At 37.1% G+C, this 20,288-nt stretch overlaps 1 protein-coding gene across 1 annotated transcript in view; it reads right to left on the bottom strand.

Annotated features, from left to right (window-relative positions):
* LOC109083950 (tyrosine-protein kinase yes-like) overlaps positions 1–20,288 on the bottom strand; it is a 32,093-nt gene that overhangs the window by 9,290 nt on the left and 2,515 nt on the right. The window contains exons 2-6 of the mRNA XM_042718419.1: positions 7,227–7,514; positions 4,091–4,190; positions 3,557–3,655; positions 2,041–2,144; positions 1,787–1,936 (exon numbers count right to left, since the gene is read on the bottom strand). Coding sequence (XP_042574353.1) covers positions 1,787–1,936; positions 2,041–2,144; positions 3,557–3,655; positions 4,091–4,190; positions 7,227–7,506 — 733 coding nt within the window. The 5' untranslated portion in view covers positions 7,507–7,514. The remainder of the gene's footprint in view (positions 1–1,786; positions 1,937–2,040; positions 2,145–3,556; positions 3,656–4,090; positions 4,191–7,226; positions 7,515–20,288) is intronic.

Raw genomic sequence — 20,288 nt, 5'->3', positions numbered from 1 at the left:
ATCTTTATGAAGCAGGTCACACAGAGAGAGCCAGACAAGGACTGATGACCTTTCATTAAGCCTTGACATTCTTCAGATAAGATGAATCTGTGACAGGCTACATGAAATGCCTCACAGAAAACAATTAAATCCACCAATCAGTGGGAATTTAAACATTTAATTTCAAAATTATAGACATGATTTTGGCAAGATGTTTTACCAACTTTGCTATGGGATTTAATCTCATTAAAATTGGCATTTACAATACTGTTCAGTAAGATTTATTTATTTATTTAGAATTCAGAAATACAAATTCATATTTTATTAATCAAGGATGCATTAAATTGTTCAAAAATGACAGTAAAGACATTTCTAATGTAACAAAAGACTTTTATCACAAATAAATGCTGCTTTCTTGAACTGTCTATTCACCAAAGAATCCTGAAGAAAAAAAAAAAAAAAAAGTATTGCTAAAAATCGGTATCAACAAAAAAACAAAACCATCATAAAAATCCAGAAAGATCCAAAAAAAAATTAATGAAAGACAACAAAATTTTTTAATTTTATTTTCATAAACAACTACATAAACAACAACATGAAAGGCAAGGCAAGGCAAGAAGGCCTCTGAAGTATCAGATTTGCCAAATTACATTTTAAAATGTATTTAAATTACTTTTTATCACAAAAACAAATAAATTTTCATAAAATTTTTTACTTATTTAAATTACTTTTTATCGTAATAATATATAAATTGTCATAAAATGTTTTACTGTATTTTTCAAACACACACACACAATTTTTTTTTTTTTTTTTTTTTTTTTTTTTTATTTCTATTTTTATGTTCAGAAACAGCCAAATACATTAAAAGATCCTTCACAACAATATCTTTCATAAAAAAGATATAAATGTTCAAAAAAACCTTTATTAAATTATCATTCATTTATAATTCCAGAAATGTTCACAACAATTTTTTTGAACAAGTTTTCTCTAAGTCTTGACTGGAAACAAATATTTTTAAAACAACAAAAACAGCGCTGGGCTTTGTGGAGACCAGTTAAGCTCTTCCATTAAGACCAAAAGGTGTTTTTAACATCAAGTGTATTTTTAAAACAACAAAAACAGCGCTGGGCTTTGTGGAGACCAGTTAAGCTCTTCCACACTTAACCTGGTAAACCATTTCTATATGGACCACTCTTTGTACATAATGCTTTTTTTAAGCAGGAACAGAACAGGTACACCTTGTTCTACTGTAAATGTTTGTCTAAGGAGATTGTGTGGCTGTATGATGGATTTTATGGACCTGCTAGCAATGAGTGTAGCTGAAAAAGCCAAACCCTTTGATTAGAAGGGTGTCTACATACTTTTTGCCATGTAGTTTACGTCAAGTAATCCTGCTTTTCGAGAGTTAAACCGCTGAGGTAAACATAACATTGGGTTGACGGCTTGACAAAAACCACAATTAGGAGAATCTGATGGTTTTTCTTTGTGGGGACTGACGTCAGCTACAACAACAGCGCTGTGGCAGGACGCTCACGTAACGTCTCATAAGATCAAAGAGGTGTCGATGTCAAAAGCACTCTCAGGCGTTCTCCTGTGAAAACTAGGCCAAGATTAACTGACAGTCTGAGTGAACAGGGACACGTTTCTCACAGCAGATGTCAGGCACCTGTTAGCACTAGTCGCAGTGAGACTCCTAAACGTCAAATCACAACCCTGCCATCCCCACATGACTGGTATTCAGGGATTCTGTCCATTTGAGCAGAAAGGAGATACAAGAAACAATATTGTTTGAACTGAATGTGCTAACCTGTGTAATGCTTCACCAGTTTCTGTAGAGTGTCAAACTGAGCTCTTGTGGTGATGTAATAGCCTCCGTTGTCAAGCTTTCGGATTTTGTAGTGTTTCACGTTGTCTCCCTTCATCTCATCCCAGTCCCGTATTGAGAGAGAGTAAGCCCCTGGCAGGAGAGGAGGGAATGGTTGAAGAAAATTCTGCTCTGGTTAGTTTTTGAGCTCTAGTGCAGTAAGATGGACTTCTTAAGAAGGACAGCGATTCACTTACCTTTAGTGGTCTCACTTTCTCGGACCAAAAAAGTGCCCCGCTGGTTTCCGGGAGCCAGTAGCAGTCGCTCAGCATCTTTACGACCCATTTTGCCAAAGTACCATCTGTGAAATAAAGATAAATGAAAATAATCACTTGCCCAGCCATTTTAAATCAGAGTTTGTGGAACACATAAAAGGCCACCTGAAGAACACTTGTGTTAAAGACGTGTTACTCTGTGAAAGAAAAAAAAAAAAAAAAACACTTAGTGACCTAAATTAATTGTTTATTTTCCAAGTTTGCTGGGCTCTAAACAAATTATAAAAAACATGTATTTAAAAAAGTAAAAGAATAAAAACAACAACCCAAAAAAGGATGAAAAACAACAACACGCTATCGTTCAAAATTTCGGGGTCAGTAAAACGTTTAAGTCCCTTATGCTACATGAATTTGATCAAAAATATGGTATAATAGCAGTAGGCTCATATTATAAAATAGTATTACATAATATAATTAGTAATATTAGATTATCAAATATAATATTTAATTTTTTTAAAATGCAATTTATTCCTATGACAGTGCTGAATTTTCAGCATCATTACTCCAGTCTTCAGTGTCACATGATCCTTCAGAAATCATTCTAATATGCTGATTTGCTGCTCAATAAATATTTTTTATCATCATTAATGTTGACAACAGTTGTTTAGCTTAATATGTTTGTGGAAACTTATTTTTTCTGGATTGTTTTCATGAAAAGAAAGTTCTATTTGTAATTAAGAAATATATATATATATTTTATTATTATTATTATTATTATTATATGTAACATAATAATAAAAAAAAAAATAATAATAAAAAAAAAAAAATGTAACAGGTTCCAAACTTTTGAACAGATGTGTATCTTAAAGTGTATATAAAGGATTTCAAATTAGTTTTCATCTTGATAGTTTCCTAAAGTAGTTTACAGTGAACACAGTGAAGAATGGTATGTTCATTCAGTTTGAATTTCTATGAACCAGTAAACACATCTTCTCTATATTATGAATAAAGAAATACCACACAAAGACTTTTACAAACAAATCAGAACTGGCTCACTGAAACAGACAAATTGATTCACAAAAATTAACTGAACTTAAACCAAAGGATATATTAAAAAAAAAAAAAAAAAAAAAAAAAATTATATATATATATAATCTTTCATGAATGAATATGGTGATGAAATACTCAAAAACTGAAATTAATACTGGTTAAAACATTAACAGAATGAAACATAGCGAAAAATAAAAGTAAATGCATGTACAAAAAAAGTATAACAGAGAAAAAAGGGAGGAAAAGAGCAAGAGTAATATGTGTGAGAAGGAGTAACACTGACAGAGAGACAGACCAAGTTTGTATTTGAAAAAGAGAGAGTCTTTTGTTGGGGTGTTTGTCAGCACCAGCGCTCCTGGCATACGTGTGACCGGCTATCACGCTCTCTTAATTACGGCATGAAGGGATGAGATGATTGGATAAGCACAGGAGGAGAGGAGTTACTTACTCTTCCGCTTGGATGGAGTCTGCAGGGGCCACATAATTGCTGGGAATGTAGCCCTTCTGCCCCGTGTTGATGGAACGAGCCTCCCACCAGTCTCCCTCTCTGTGGGCCGAAGCAAAAGACAAGCCAGTTATCAGGTTCACGTCCTTCACCATAAACTGAAAACAATTCAGCAACAAGCGTCTGCAGGCCGTGTTATCAACAAAGTAAAAATGCAGGGAAGTGAAGGAATTTGAGGTGTATGATTAAAACGTCAGGGTCATTAGAGAGGGAAGAATTTTTTAACAGTTTACTGAAAGCTAAACCTGGCTGGTGGATGAACAGATGGCCCATTATGGAAACGCATTAACCCAGACAGATTTCGTCCTCGATGAACTTGGAATACAATGATGGATTAAAATGTTTTTTTTTTAAATAAATAAATCCTGCCAAATTTAATTCCTGTAGCTGGATTATTTTACACATACATTTATATACACTCAAAATATGTCGTCCTGGGATGGATATGGCCATACGAGCAAAAGCTGAGGAACTCACGTGTTATTGATGATCTGAAATCTATCGCCTTTTTTGAAGGAGAGGTCATCTGATGTCCTGGCTTCATAATCATATAAGGCCACAAAGAAAGTAACACCGCCTGCAAGAAAAATCAAATCGGGTTGTGTAAAGACGCAAATCACAGGCTCAGACAAGCAATACGATAATAGTAGGCTAATAGCTAGTAAGCTGCTCCTAAGTAACTTAATTTTTTCTTTGAAATCGCCGCATCAGATGCTATTTCAGCCACATAATAGAGTTTAGTTAAGCATTTATAGATGTGCTGAATGATGCGCCCATTGATTTTTGTTCCCGGCTCGGTCGTCTCTGTAGTCAGTAATCATTAGCCGGCTTGCTCTTTGTCTTCACTACATCAACAAAGGGATTTTCACCAGCATGGTTTATGGATGGCCCAGTAGAAAGAAGGCAGTGTTGAGATGGTTTTGAGTGGGAGGGAGAACAAAAGGAGCGCCTTGGATTAAACCTAAGCAGGCCTCCGAGACCAGATTATCCATTAGTGAAGAACAGAGGGCTGACCCACTGATTACATCTGCTATGCCACACACAGATCTGGCAAGTCAAGAAGCCTAACAGGTATGACGTGTGCATGGGTGCTGGCGTTTCTTGTTTGGATATTCAATTGGATCAGGTTTGAACCTGTTGGCCATGTGTTGATGATGAGTAATTAAGGTTGTTACAATAGCAAAGCTGCAGTAGTTGATAATGCTACCACTAAAATTTATTAACAGCAGAAACTTCTCTATAGTAACTATAACACACAGTAATTGCAAATCTGAATATATATAAAAATACATTAACATTATTTGTTAATGTAACAATTATGAACGCAATAATATAGATTAAATATACACTACCGGTCAAAAGTTTGGGATCAGAATGATTTTTTATGTTTTTTAAATGAGTTTCTTATGCTCATCAAGGCTGCATTTATTTGATCAAATTAAAAATGTAATATTGTGAAATATTATTATGATGTAAAATAATGTTTTTTCTATTTTAATATACACTAAATTCTAATTTATTCCTGTGATGCAAAGTTGAATTTTCAGCATCATTACTCCAGTCTCCAGTGTCACATGATCCTTCAGAAATTATTCTAATATGCTGATTTATTATCAGTGCTGGAAACTGTTGTGGAAACTGGAAACTGTTGTGTTTTTTGGAACCTGTGATACTTTTTTTCAGGATTCTTTGATGAATAAAAAGTTAAAAAGTAGAGCATTTATTTAAAATAGAAATATTTTCTAACAATATACACTACAGTTCAAAAGTTTGAAGAAATTAAAACTTTTATTCAGCTGTGTTAAATCGTTAAGAAGTGATAGCAAAGATTTATATTGTTAGAAAATATTTATATTTTGAATAAATGCTGTTCTTTTTAACTTTTTATTCATCAAAGAATCCTGAAAAAAGTATTTGGCAGCACAACTGTTGCCAATAGGGCTGTGCAATTAATCACATTCGATTGTCGTGCACATCTTGTCAGTAAAGTCGGTCCCGTGATTAGTATTAAATCACCATCACCTGCTTTCAGATTGAGCGGCTTTCACTACACAGAGCCGTAGTGCACTGACAATTAGGCAAAATCGCCCTCATAATCGCAGATGAATCGTATTCGATTTCGAGCGCGATATCACCCAGTTTGTCAGTGTACTATGGCTCTGTGTAGTGAAAGCCGCTCAATCTGAAAGCAGGTGATGGTGATTTAATACTAATCACGGGACCGGCTTTACTGACGAGATGCACATGACAATCGAATGTGATTAATTGCACAGCCCTAGTTGCCAACATTGATAATTCTAATAATAAATCACCATATTTGAATGATTTCTTAAGGATCATGCACTGCTTTATACTGGAGTAATGGCTGATGGAAATTCAGCTTTGCATCACAGAAATAAATTATATTTTAACAGATATTAAAATAGAAACCAGTATTTTATATTGTAATAACATTTTGCAAAATTACTGTTTTTTTTTCTGTATTTTTGATCAAATAAACTCATCCAAAATTAGAACAATAGACAACACAAAAAAAAAAAAAAAAAAAAAAAAAAAAAAAAAAAAAAAAAAAACATTAAACAAGTCTTACTGATTCCAAACTTTTGACTGGTAGTGTACATTTAAGTATTGAGTAATATTAATTAACTACATGTACTTACGATATGGTTAGGGTTTGTTTTAGGGTTACTTACATGTAATTATGCATAATTTCATTTTCATTATTAGGGTGCTCCGATTGATCAGCTACCGATCACTATCGGCCGATAATCGCTTTGGGATGTTTGATCAGTGGACTCTGCTGTGAGAGGTTTGGCACGACATGCAGCGGCACTGTCTCAGCCTCAGTCTAAATGCCACACTGGATTTAGCATTTAAGCAAAGTCTATAAGATCAAATGTTGCCTGAAAAAGCAGATTCATGAACAGCACTTGCCCTGTGACAAAACATGATGTGATAAATAAGCTATTTATAACCCTACTGAATAAAAACTGTGCCGTTCACAGAGTACACACAAAGATCTAATTATTTGGCTTTGCTGCTGTAGACACATATCGCATTTATACCCAGCCTCTTGGAGTCAAGAAGAGACAGACTTGGTATCAAGAGATCTCTTCAGAGCACTGCCTGAAGCAGAACAGAGAAATTACCATTGAACAAAGAGGAATAAATCACATTAGTTCCCCTCGCATTTATTTAGGCCTACTACAACTGCCGTTTGTAATTCTGATTTAATGAAACATACTGGATATATTGTTTCAGTGATCTCATTTACATAACATCTGGCTACAATGAACTTTATCTTTCCCAAAAGTGCTTACATATGCAAACAAAACACCAAACACAACCTTTATCCTCGTGATGACCCTATATATACACACACACACACACACGCACACACACTTAAAATTTAGAAACAGTGAATTAATAAACACCCTACACATATTTTGTATAGAGCTCAATGGCTCACAAAACCTGGAATGAAGAAATGTCAAGATCCATGAGGCCAGATCTGGTATCAGACATCTGATATAGTTTCTTAGGAATTCTTGTTTGCTTAGATAAAGCTACTTCACAGAGCTACAGGCAGAGCTCTTATCACTCATCCACTCACCTGTGACGGCACCGGGGAAGGGGTTGCTAACAGCAACAGCAGAGAAGGAAGAGGCGGCGGCTCCACCGAAGGGTGTGATGACAGAGGAGGAGCCACCAAACGGGGTGAGTCCAGTTGTGCGGCTGTTGTAGTTGTTGGTGGGGCCTTTCAGGGCAGGTGACTGACCCATCTGAGTGGGGTCTGGTCCGTAGAGACCCATGGGTGACCCAGGGGTGGGATTGGTGGGATCTGCTCGGTACTTCTCGGTACCCTTGTCCTCTTTACTCTTGACACAGCCCATAGTCAAGCCTGTGGAGAGATGATTTAGTATTTACCAGCTCTCATGGCATTTTTGCAAAACGAATGCAATCTTAACTTATCATATCAATTGCAACCGTTTATGGCTACAATAAAAGTAATGTAAAACACTTCACATCAGACTGTTGAGATTCCCTGAGAGAGACTCGTTGACACAATGGACCCTTTTCATAGACTGTGATGTGATGACGCATTTCCACATTGTTAACATCATCAAGAAACATTCCATATTATCAATGTTGATTCGCTACTTAAATTTTTTGTTAAACTGTGATTTTTTTATATATGAGTTTCTATGATAAGAGTAGCCTGGTAATACCAAACTCTGCTTCTTCGCTTTGCTTCGTAGACAGAGTCTGGAAGGGCATAATTGACAAGCGTTTACTTTCTCGTGGGGGGCGGGGGGCTTGTCTGAAGCAAAAAAACAATGTTTTACCATTAAGCCATATTCGCTGGCTCAGCCTATTACCTAAATTACACTCCAAACAAACCTCCTCGAACTGAAATAAATTAACTTGTTGAAGTTAATAACCAAACCTGTGTATGCAAACTCACCATTTGTATGCGACGTGTGCCTCGTCAACACACAATGGCGACGAGGTTGTCTTGGTATAGGGTTGATGCCAACATAGCTCGCCATTTTGGATTGAGAATGCAGGATTCAGGGCTACCAAAAATAAGGCTAAAATTCCTCTCCATGATTTCTCGATCATTGTGCACGCCAAGCTGTGCAGCACACAGACCGAGTTTTGCTGCCTCCTTAACCTGATCCTCCATGAGAGCAACCAAGGGGGACACAATCACAATTATCGCCTTGCCAGACTTTGCCCTCCCCAGTTTCTCGCTGACAATCGGTAACAGTTGATAAATTAAACTTTTCCCAAAACCTATCGGGAGTAGGGCCACAGCATCACATCCATTCAAAATGTGAAACAAACACTCTTCTTGTTCAGGCTTCAGTTGGCAAATGCTGGGAATATTCTCCACAACAGAGCAAAAAGCATCCCGTGTCTCCATGTCCGCTGTCATTTTCGATTTCCCTAACCTAAACTACAATCTTAAATTCGGTGCTTAGCGTCTACGTCACGGCTCTCAGCCCGCCCTCTGTTCGTTGATTGGACGGCTGGTGCGGAGCCGGAGAAAATCTGGGAGCTGACGTAGTCTGACGTAGTCAGGCTATGACAAGAGCAGCATTTATTTGAAATAGAGCTGCAACAACTAATCAATAAAATTTATTATATAATCAATGTAATGAAAATAATCAATAACAAATTTGATTAGCACACATCTGCATGCTTTGCACAGATAACCTTTCCCGGTCATGTCATTTACAGTACTGAATAATGCATTTCTATGGGCAAAATCCATACAGCATTTACAGCATACAGACTTTAAACATTTTGATCAAATATTTCTTGTTAGACATTAAACATAGGTTTAAAATTCTACTTGCAACACAAGTAATTGTATTTTTATGAGAGCAGTAACAGTAAAGGGACTTAAAGGGAGTTAATGGACATAATGTAATTATGTATACTATTAATATTACTAATGTAATTGATTACCATGTTTGATTTGATTGATTTGATTTTACTATGTTAACATTTAGTCTGTTTTTATTTTAATTTAATTAATTTAAGCAAGCAAGCAGATTTTGTTTTGTTTTAGAATGTTTATATTTAACCTTTTTTTGCACATAATGTATAGCCTATAGATACATTAATAACTATATTTGTTTTCATAGGCTTCAAACTGCAAATTGTTTGGAGTACAGCATGTGAAATAGCATTTTTAATAATGGATTAAAATGATTAAATAATGGATTAAATTTTTTTATAACAATGATTATAACCAATTAATTGAAGGAATATTAGACATTAATCAGTTATCAAAATAATCTTTAGTTACAGCCCTTGTTTTAAAACAAATCTTTTCAGCATTAAATTCCTGGATGAATAAAAATATTAATTTCTTAAGAATTTTTTTTACTGCTCCCCAACGTGTGCTGTGTACATTTAGAATAAACAATAAAAAATAAAAAAATCATAAAAATGGCAAATTATGAAATGTTTCTGCTGTAATTATCCTCTCTACATTTTATTTACTTCAAAATAATATTTATTCAAAAGAAAAAAAAAAAAAAAAAAAAAAAAAAAAAAAACATACTAACCCTTTCATAACCCCAAGTATAAACCCAAGCGATAGTAATAAAAAAAAACTTGGACAACTTTGTGGTGGAGGCTGCAAAATCTCACAGTCGTTCACTTGTTCTTCACATTTTAATTAACATTACACAATACGAAATAAAAGTGGACATAAGAATATATGTCAAACAAGGAAATGTATTTTCACAATGGAGGAAACCTAAAATCAGACCTCAGCACAAGCATCTGCTTCCTGTTAATAGCCAAATCAAAACAGCTTTCAACAGATTTGCCGTCATTCCGCAGCAATGCACATGTCTGAGTTAATCACACAGGCGTCTTTTGAGCAGCGCTGGGACACCGATCCACGTCCCTATCAACCCACACAAAAGTGTCAGGACGTGTTGACTGCTCCGTGTGGTCAGTGTGATAGGAGGGCTTTACCCTCACAGGCAGAGCTCCAGAGAGATGACAGTATAATCTCCAGACACCTCATCCCTGCTTGTGTTTCTGCCAGGCCTCTTTGTCTCGGCTGCACTCAGCATGACAGAGGCACACATGTGCAGGGGAATGAGGAATGCAAGTGTGGCCTTGAAGGAACAGGTGGCCCTAAGAGGAGCGTTACAAAACACAGCAGGGCCACTGCACAGGGAACACAGATAGCTGGGAGAAACAGACGATGACAGACAAGAAGATACTGAGTGCAACAGTCGGTTTGGAAGTAAAAATCACATTCATTTCCTCCATAGGCGAGTTTTTCATTTTGAACGATGACTTTAAAGAAAGACCTACAGGGAGCTACAAGGTTGATGATCAAAGGTATATGTAGGGCCCTATGATTTCCACAATGCGGAAAAAGCAGAGGGAATCGTGGAATTCAGTCATAAAACGGAATTTACTTTATAACGCAGAATGGCATGGGATTTGCCAATTTTGGATGGATAAATCAATAGTAGGTTAATACACTTGAATCAGCTCACGATATGGACTAGTGTCTGTGAATATTAAGCAACAAAAAGACTTTTTAAATATAAATCCTGCACGTTCTGCATGTCTCTGTGTGAATGAATGGCGTAGATGTGCGGTTTCGTTTACTTCACACATACTGAAGCGTGCGTGATGTTTTGTGATGTTCGTGGTGTTTTCAGCCTCTGCTGCCTCAATATATGAGCACATAAACAATCAATCTCAAGAACTGCTCTGAGAGTCACTTCATGAGCATTTTTCTTTTTGAAGTGAAGTGACATGTGGCCAAGTATGGTGGCCCATAATCAGAATTTGTGCTCTGCATTAAACCCATCCAAGTGCACACACAAAGCAGTGAACACACACACACACCGTGAACACACACCGTGAACACACACCCGGAGCATTGGGGAGCAGTTGGGGGTTCGATGCCTTGCTCAAGGGTCTCACCTCAATCGTGGTATTGAAGGTGGAGAGAAAGCTAGTTATTCACTTGTCAACTTGCAGCATGTCAGGAAACTTACAGCTCGTATATTATCCTCTCATGCAGTTATAAATGCAGCATTGTGACTGAAACACTTCAACTTCTGCTGCACGAGATGAGATTGAGAACACATTTTTATAATTTTCTGAGTCATGAAAAAGTCTGCTTTTGTGATATATTTCCTTCTTTCTTTACTGCAAGACGTTTGCTTGGTCTAGATGTGCTTAACTCTGCACTAACGATGCGTTCTTGTCACGTATCACACATGCACACTTCAATAAGCCGACAGAAAGTGGGTTATTGCATTTACATGCTGTGCGAAATCGGAGTAAGAGGCAAAAAAGTACCTGTTGCGACTGGTTTATGCTTGTGCCGTTTATGAACATACTCCGATAAAAGAAAACAGGTTACCGTGTTTACATGACCAAGTGAGTTTTCGGCTTATTAAGCATAATCGGTTTAAGAACGTGCATTTAAACACGCTCAGTGAGTGCATGCACAAAACGCCAATGTTTTCAGTGCTGAAAATCGAACTGCCTCTGATTTGCCATTCCATTCAAAAGCTCAACAGAAACTTGTGTGATTGGTTATAACGCTCCGTGCTGCTGCAAAACACTGTGTGAAAAACAATCTGATGCAATGTGCACAGCCCTAAATGTAATTCTGCAAATTTACATTTACATTAAGTCATTTAGCAGACGCTTTATCCAAAGCGACTTACAAATGAGGACAATAGAAGCAACCAAAACTAAGACTTTTCATTCATTTTGACGTATAATTTTAATCTTAATAGATTTAACTAGTGCAGGAGCAATTTTTGCCCCTTTATCTTTTTTTTTTTTTTTGTTCTTTTGGTGACATTTTGCCACAAGCCCCCATTATAGCTTCATAGCTGCCTGGTTTAGTTAAAGTAAAAACAATTTCAAATAAAGGATCCACACTCGCTGTATCTTCTTAATAAATTGTAGTTTCTTTTTATTTCAAAACAGAGCAATCAACAATCAGATGTTCTGGCAACGAGCCTTCTTCAGTGAATCATACCATGATGTAACTCTTAACTGAAAACTTAAAAAAAAAATCCCTATGGGAAAAATATTTGCATAACTAGGGCTACGAAAAAAGTGGGCGGCCACTGTTGAACTTTATAGATGGGAGTATTTCAGGGTTTGAAAAATAAAAAATTCAAGCAAAACACAGCAGCGAAAAGTGGTTAAGCTTGACTGCTTGAGTGTGAGCTTGTGTGCTTGAAGTGGGCCAAACATGTCCCGACACGTGAGCTGCATCCTCCCCCTTGACCCGGGGAGGACACATCTAGAAAGGTGTCACCTCCTCAGGACAGGATTAGCCAATGCCGGGTGCTTGTAAACACGCCAGCATGGGCTTTAATCAATCCCAGCTCTGAGAAGTGGTGGACAGGAAGTAACTGGAGAAAGATCTGACCTCTGATGGAGTCATATAAAGCTCAGCACTACATCATCTGCTTCTAATACCCATAATGTAATTTCAAAGACTGGCCCTGAGGGGACTGCGGCATCCTTTCATCCTTTATATACCCCTGACAAATGACCTTCAATCAATTCAACCTTGACCTCAGCTAAAGTCTTCAAGCCTAAGAATCGTTTACATCTGACCTACACTGAGAGCAAGTGACATGATGCCAGCACAACTGCATTGCTCCCATTATAAATTTCAATAGTGACATCATATGCCTGCAGTGGACACCGATTTGTGGAGCGTGATGGGAGTGATTTAGTTTTGTAGCATCACTCTGTGCCATTTGCTCTAAATGTGGACACAGTGTAAAATTACAATATTGTTGGATTCAGACTAATAATGGAGAAGTAAGCATGTGGCCTCCGAGTACAATCTAAGCTTTGTAAGAGAGCTGCTTAGTGTTCAGTGTGTGACAAGCACACAGAACTAATGGAGTGGCTGAGAGTGGGGTTGTCATGAGATCAAAACTTCAGTAGCCAATGCCAGCAAAATTTCAATTCCCAATTTTGATACCACTCCTATATATATATATATATATATATATATATATATATTTATATATATATATATATATATATATATATATATATATATATATATATATTTATATATTTTTTTTTTTTTTTTTTTTTTTTTAAAGGCATCAAGTGTTCAATCAATATATATTCTGCATTAAGACCCAATACCAATTCTGTTTTCTACCCCTTCACCTACCTCTTGGTAGGGGTGAAAATATTCCCCTAAGAAATGGGACACCACTACTATACCATTACATGTCATCATACGTCATCTAGCTCCTATACTGGTGTGCATTAGAGCCTTTAATTACCATTTGTTTATTAATGCACTTCTTACTGACACACACATGTACTGTATATATCGGAGATCACACAGCTCACACATCCAAAATCAAAGAAACTTACCGCTGCCCCACGACTTTTATTAATAAATGTTTAAATACTGAATTGCTACTTTATATTTTCCAGCAATGAGAGGACAAAATTGCTGTTTTTGTAGCAAATTCACTCATTGTAAAGAGAGACGCACAGACGCACGTACATGCAGCTTTCATCTCTCTCTCTCTCTCAAATTGGCCATATTTGAGAAAAATGTTTACCAATTTCTAATTATTGGGGGGACTATTGAAGAGTGGTCCTGAAAAATCTTCGTTTAAAGGCTATCTGGCCCTTATCCCTACGCCTCCAACCAAAATAGAATCAAGACACCTCTACCCCTTCACGCAAATGTGTGAAACGGAGGGGTAGGGGTAAACTGTAAAAATGGGATTGGGCCTTACACTGCAAATCCTAAGGAATACACAGATCTGATATATTGACATGAATCCAATTTTTGTCCCACCAGCTTACAATAACATAAGATTTTTTTTTCTAGTCAATGGCTCAGCTCTCACCTCATGTACTTCTAAAGATTATCATATTGTAAAAGCACAGATCAACACCACAAGTACTTGTTTGGGGTAGGGTGGGTCTTTGAAAAGCAGCGTGAGTGACAGAGATTGACAAGAGAGCGTATGTAAGCAAATGGGTGAAAGAGAGACAGAGGATTGGAAGAGAAAAGGCTGAGACAGAAAGTAGTTTGCAGATGTGAGGATTATTGGCAAACAATGGGAGGTCTGTGCCTATAGAGGGTTGAAAGAACATTAACAGTGTGTACACATCAGTGACACGGATGGATGGGCCCTATTCTCTATGCCTGGATGAACGCTGCACTGTACATCCATATATATTTTCACTCACACAGCCTGGCTGAAAGCAGTGCAAGCTGGTTCATACACTCAATACTATTAACTGAACAAATTAAGTCACTAAAACTTGCTCAGCAATCAGGGTTGGGACAACAAGTGTTTAAGAGAAAGCTTGGAGATCAAGAAACATCTTAGGCCATGTTTACACCTATTAAAATGTGATTTTGTTAATCGGGTCACAAGTAGACTTTTGAGAGAACACTCCTTTCACATTCTTATGTAAATTGTGCAAGCTTATTTCGCAATATCAGATTGAAAGATCAGAAAACAGGTGGCTAAAAGTGGAAAAAAGCGACAGATTTAAACAAGTTGTAAATAGGAATGTGTCTCCCTCTTCTACTTGAAAGTGAAAGTGACGTGACAATCAGCCAAGTATGGTGACCCATACTCAGAATTCGTGCTCTGCATTTAACCCATCCGAAGTGCACACACACAGAGCAATGAACACACACACACACTGTGAACACACACCCGGAGCAGTGGGCAGCCATTTTATGCTGCGGCGCCCGGGGAGCAGTTGGGGATTCAATGCCTTGCTCAAGGGCACCTAAGTCATGGTATTGAAGGTGGAGAGAGAACTGTACATGCACTCCCCCCACCCACAATTCCTGCCGGCCCGAGACTCGAACTCACAACCCTTCGATTTGGAGTCCGACTCTCTAACCATTAGGCCACGACTTTCCAATGTGATTTGTGATGTGATTGACCAAAATGTATCTTAATACCAGCCGTAAACAGGGCCTTATCTTTTTATTGACCATTTCCTCTGTTCTGTGTCCCCAACAATACCACTGGATGGAACCTTAGGCTCATTATGAGCTTTAAGGTTTTTTTTATTTAGTGCTCCGTTTAGGCTAACCGCAGTGCAAAAGACCTGGATCCGGGCCTCTGTGTGAGGGTGCATGGGGTTCCTCATTTCAAATCCCCTGATCCGAGTCTTGAAGGTATTTAATCCTAGTTGCACTGTCTAATCTTCTAGAGGACAGCAAGGCCCCCGATGGCGCTGAATCAGACCTGGACTACACCAACCATGCAAGGTCACTGATGCATGCGGACACTGCAAAATAATTCATAAAAGAACGATAGCAGTACAAGGCAAACAAGGAAATCCTGGGTTTATCGAAGGACACTTGGGTGTGTGAAATGTGTCTTCAAAAAAAAAATAAAAAAAAAAGCAAGGCTATAGATTGCCTGAATGAGGAAAACAGCCTTTGAAACAATGGGGAAAAAAATCACTCCGCTACCAGTGATTCTAAAATAAAAAGAAAGATAACTATTTAAGATTTTAAAGAATGGGGGGACCCCGTAAAACAATTTAAGTTTCACAATTTAAATTTCACAATTTAATAGTAAATGTTTTGTGAAATTAGAGATGGATGGATGGATGGAACTATCAAGACGATTTAAATGCAAAACAGAGCAAGAGGGCAAAATAGAAACTTAATAAGTGTTTTGCTTATTCACATTACATTACAACAACCTAAGTAAGGCTCCCTTCACTTCTGATAGGTTAAATTTCTTGAACCACAATGACATCACTTCCTATAGGTCTAATGCTTTGCTGTCTCTACCACTGAAAAGCAGCAGCACTTCAGGGTTTATCCTTTATAGTTATCCATTACAAAGACCTTTTAAGTCAGTCTATGAGGTCAGACAAAGGGTCATAAATCTCATTGACCATTCCCAGTTGTTATAGGCCAAGGCCACACATCTGTCTGGCAGTGTAAATCAACCCAAACTGATTAGCAGGTTGGCCACTTGAGCTTTAAGAACTGAACAACAGAACAAGTAGCCAAGATATATTAAAGGGGTCATATGATGCTACATGCACTTTTACAAGTAGTTTGAAGTGAAATGTGTGTTGGCAGTGTGTGTACACAACCACCCTAAAATAATAACAATAATAAAAAAAAAAACACTGGGTGTTTTTTGTTTAATCTGCTCATATCTTTACCCTTTCCTAAATCAAGCTGATCTCAGATGCCTGTCTGTGTGACATCACAAAAACAGGCCCCACCCACAATAGTTTGATTGACAGTAGTGTTTCAGCACAGACTGGACTGGCGTCTTACCTTAGACCTGCCCTGAGTGAGCTGTCATCAGTCCGCCATTGTTTCACCGCCGGAGCAGATGTAGACAAGAATGACTCCTAAATGATTGAGGTGTTCTGTTGTTGGATGTAATAATGGACATAGCAGTCATCATTTACTCCCGATATCTGAGCCGCTGAAGATGCAGAGGATTATGTTTGGTTTTGAAGAGAATGCGCCCCGATCTACATAAATGTATGTTCACACAAATCATTTGTGATCCAGCTGTAACTTCAGAAAAAGTGAGTATAGGGTTTTTTTTTATTAATCTTTGCAAATCACCTTTCGTAATAATGTGCTAATTAGCAAGTTTCACGATGAATGCGGCTAAAGTAAACAGTTCCTCAGAGAGCAGCTTGGAAGATAGGTGCGGGGTTAGCATAGCTCATTAACATTTAAAGGAAAATGTTACAAAACTGGTTGCTCTGAAAAAAGTGTTTTTTACACTACCATTGAGAAATTTTAACCAAACTATGTTACAGACTCTTCATTAAGACCCTAAAGAATCACATCAACTTGTGGAAAATGGGCATCCGGTGACCCCTTTAAAAGGAATATCAAATGGCCCTCATGATTACAGCAATATAAATAGCTGCTGAAACATGTGACTAGGCAGTCTGATCAATAAACTACAATAGAACATAATGAACTCAACCAGGCTAACGGGAATTGAAATCAAACAATCAAATTCAGTTAGGTTGGATTACAAATGGTTCCTGAAGCTTTCAGTCATCCACTGTCTGATCCAGCTGGGCCTGTCAGGGTTGAGGAATACACAGAGGATTTTTTTTTTTTTTAAATAAATAATCATTAATACTTTTATTGAGCAATGATGCATTAAATTAATCAAAATTGTCAGTAAAGACATTGAAAATGTTACAAAAGATTTCTATTTGAAATAAATGCTGTTCTTTTCAATGTTCAACAACCCTAATAAAAATGTATAAGTTTCCACAAAAATATTAAGACACTGAAATCTGGAGTAATGCTGAGATTTTTTTTTTTTTTGAAAATAAATCAAAACAGAAAATTTTAATTTGTAATCATATTTTACAAATATTAAACGCCATATTGGTAAGCACCTAGAGACATTGTTCAGATATTGTTTTTGCGTGTATGACTAATTTCTTATGCATCTCATCCAATGCCTGTAATTTGTCTTTTTTATATTATTGTTTACTATATTTATTTGCTTTGTCAGTGTCATTGTTGTTTTGTTTTTTGCTGTTGTAGGCTGTAAGGACCTTTGAAATAACTAAAATCATTTGGCGAAACGACATGGATATGTAATATTCGAGTCGAGATCTGCCTGGAACTACTATAGCACTGCGTTTCCCTGAAAATAACTGCACATCTTAGAACATTTGTCAGCCAATCAGACTCAAGAATTTGGCCTGTAAAATATAAATAAATTTAAACGACCCCAAACTTTTTAATGATTGTATACAAAAGCAGCTTGGGACTATGGGACTAAAATCATTCATGTCTTTCCCCCTTTATCAGTGACGTCATGTAATGACACCTCCTTTCCATCCTGTAAATCATATTACACACCAATCACTTGACCCACATTCTAATCAAAGTCAGTGATATGAACTCTCTAATTATGAGACGTCTCATTATCCCCTCAGTGTTGATGAGAGCCACGAAAAGTGCTCTGTTAGAAATGTCAATCCCTCTGCTCCAGTGAGTGCATGACTGGAGAGAGTGAGCTGACAGAGCCGTGGGTCCTCGCTATGGTGGCTGTGCAGTGACACGGTTAGTGATGGTCAGACACATTTGCACACAGACCTGATTAAAGAGTCAGAGCATCAGAATGCCACATGACATGAAACACAGGGCCTCATGCCAGCGCTAGTCAGATCAAATGGATTAAGGGCAGAAAATCAACAGCTGTGCAGAGATCCACGCGTGTTGTTTCAATGTATGCTAACTTCAGTGTCTGCAGTGGTACGTGTCCCAGGTCTTGATCACTGCATTAACAATGACTGGGATTTCATATTGCATCACCTGAAGCATAAGGACTACTGAAGGTGATACCTTTTTCCTATCTAAACTTATTAGTTCACCCAAAAATGGAAACTCTGTGCATTTCATTTCTTATTTGTGCATCCTTGTTTCCTTTCCTCGCATCTTAGCACCACCACCCTTAGGATGTAAGAGAAGGATGCAAGGAAAGAAAATTAGGATAGAGGAATCTAATCTTTTTTGGTATATTGGAATATTTTTGATCACTCCAGTGTCACTTCAAAGCATCATCAGCTGCGCTCAAGGGATCTACCCTTAAAGGGTTAAAAAATAAATAATAATAATTAAAAAAAAATCCCTTAAAATTTCACTCAAAAATGAAAATTCTGTCATTAATTACTCACCCTTATGTCCCAAACCCATAAGACCTACGTTCATCTTTAGAACACAAATTAAAGGTTGATGAAATCTGAGAGCTTTCTGACCGCATAGTCAGCAAAACAACTACCACATTAGACATCAGTGGTTGTAATAATTTTATGAAGCTATAAGAATCCTTTTCATTTTCACATGCATCGTGGTTCTCTGATGAGCGACTGACACAGAAGAGAAGAAACTGTTGAATAAAGTCGTTATTTTTGTTTTCTTTGCACAATAAAAAAAAATCTCCCATAGCTTCATAAAATTAAGAGTGAATCACTGATGTCAAGAATTATTTTAATGTTCTTTCTGGGCCTCGAACGTGCTAGTTCCATTACTGTCTATGCAGGGTCCGAAGGTTCTCGGATTTCATCAAAAATATCTTAATTTGTACTCCGAAAATAAACAAAGGTCTTATGGGTTTGGAACGACATGAGGGTGAGTAATTAAATGACAGAATTTTCATTTTTGGATGAACTTTCCCTTTAAGTTGTTGAAGTTTGGTTATCTAAGAAATTTATAATATAGATTAATAGATAAAGATGCCTTGTTGAAACATGTTAAATGCATAGTCTATGTAAATTGCAAAGGAAGAACCAATTAAAACTGTGACCGATATAAAAGGAGAGAATGTGATAAGAAGAATTTATGCATGTGTCTGGTTTTTCCGCATTAAATTCAACTGTTTATCTAGCTCCTTCGAAAGCTTATTCAATTGCAATGAGATAATTGAGATGTCCTTCAAGACTATGATATCGAATATGGGTCACAGGCTCAATGATTGAGAAGCAAGGAAACGAGGAAGCGTCAATTTGAGTATTGAGAAGCACCCATATCATGTCGTTCCAAACCTGCATTACTTTTTCTCCTATGGAACACAAAAGTAGATATTTTGAAGAATGTTTCACCCATTTTTGTTCATACAATGAAAGGCATTTTCCCTTTCATTGTATTGGCAAATAAAAAAAAAATGTATGTTAAGAAGAACAAAGAAGGTCATGCAGGTTTGGAATGACATGAGGACTAGAAAATGATGCCCTTTTTAGTGAACTATTCCTAACTATAAATATTTGTGTGAACTAAGTAACAAATGGATATGTCACATTCATCATTATAATCAAACCAACAAGGAAATGGGGAGGTAGAAAGCAGGCAGGTGGGTTGATCTGTCCACCTGAGTGAAATCTGCTCGTTCAAAGCAGGCTGTCCCAGCACTGAAGTTACATAACCGATGATACAAGTCTGATCTTGTACAGTTCTGTCCACCCACCACATGCACAAACAATACAATGCAACCAGGAAATGGTCTTGAATTTAAAAGTGAAACCTGCACTTTTTTGCATTAAACTTTAAAAAATATGCTACTTCTTGATCCCAAACAATCTCTGAATCTCAACTCAAATACTCATCCTAAGGTAACACATTCTGATTTTC

The sequence above is a fragment of the Cyprinus carpio genome, chromosome B2, assembly GCF_018340385.1.
Source record: "Cyprinus carpio isolate SPL01 chromosome B2, ASM1834038v1, whole genome shotgun sequence".
Lineage (NCBI taxonomy): Eukaryota > Metazoa > Chordata > Actinopteri > Cypriniformes > Cyprinidae > Cyprinus > Cyprinus carpio.
This window is presented reverse-complemented; position numbering and strand designations above follow the sequence as displayed.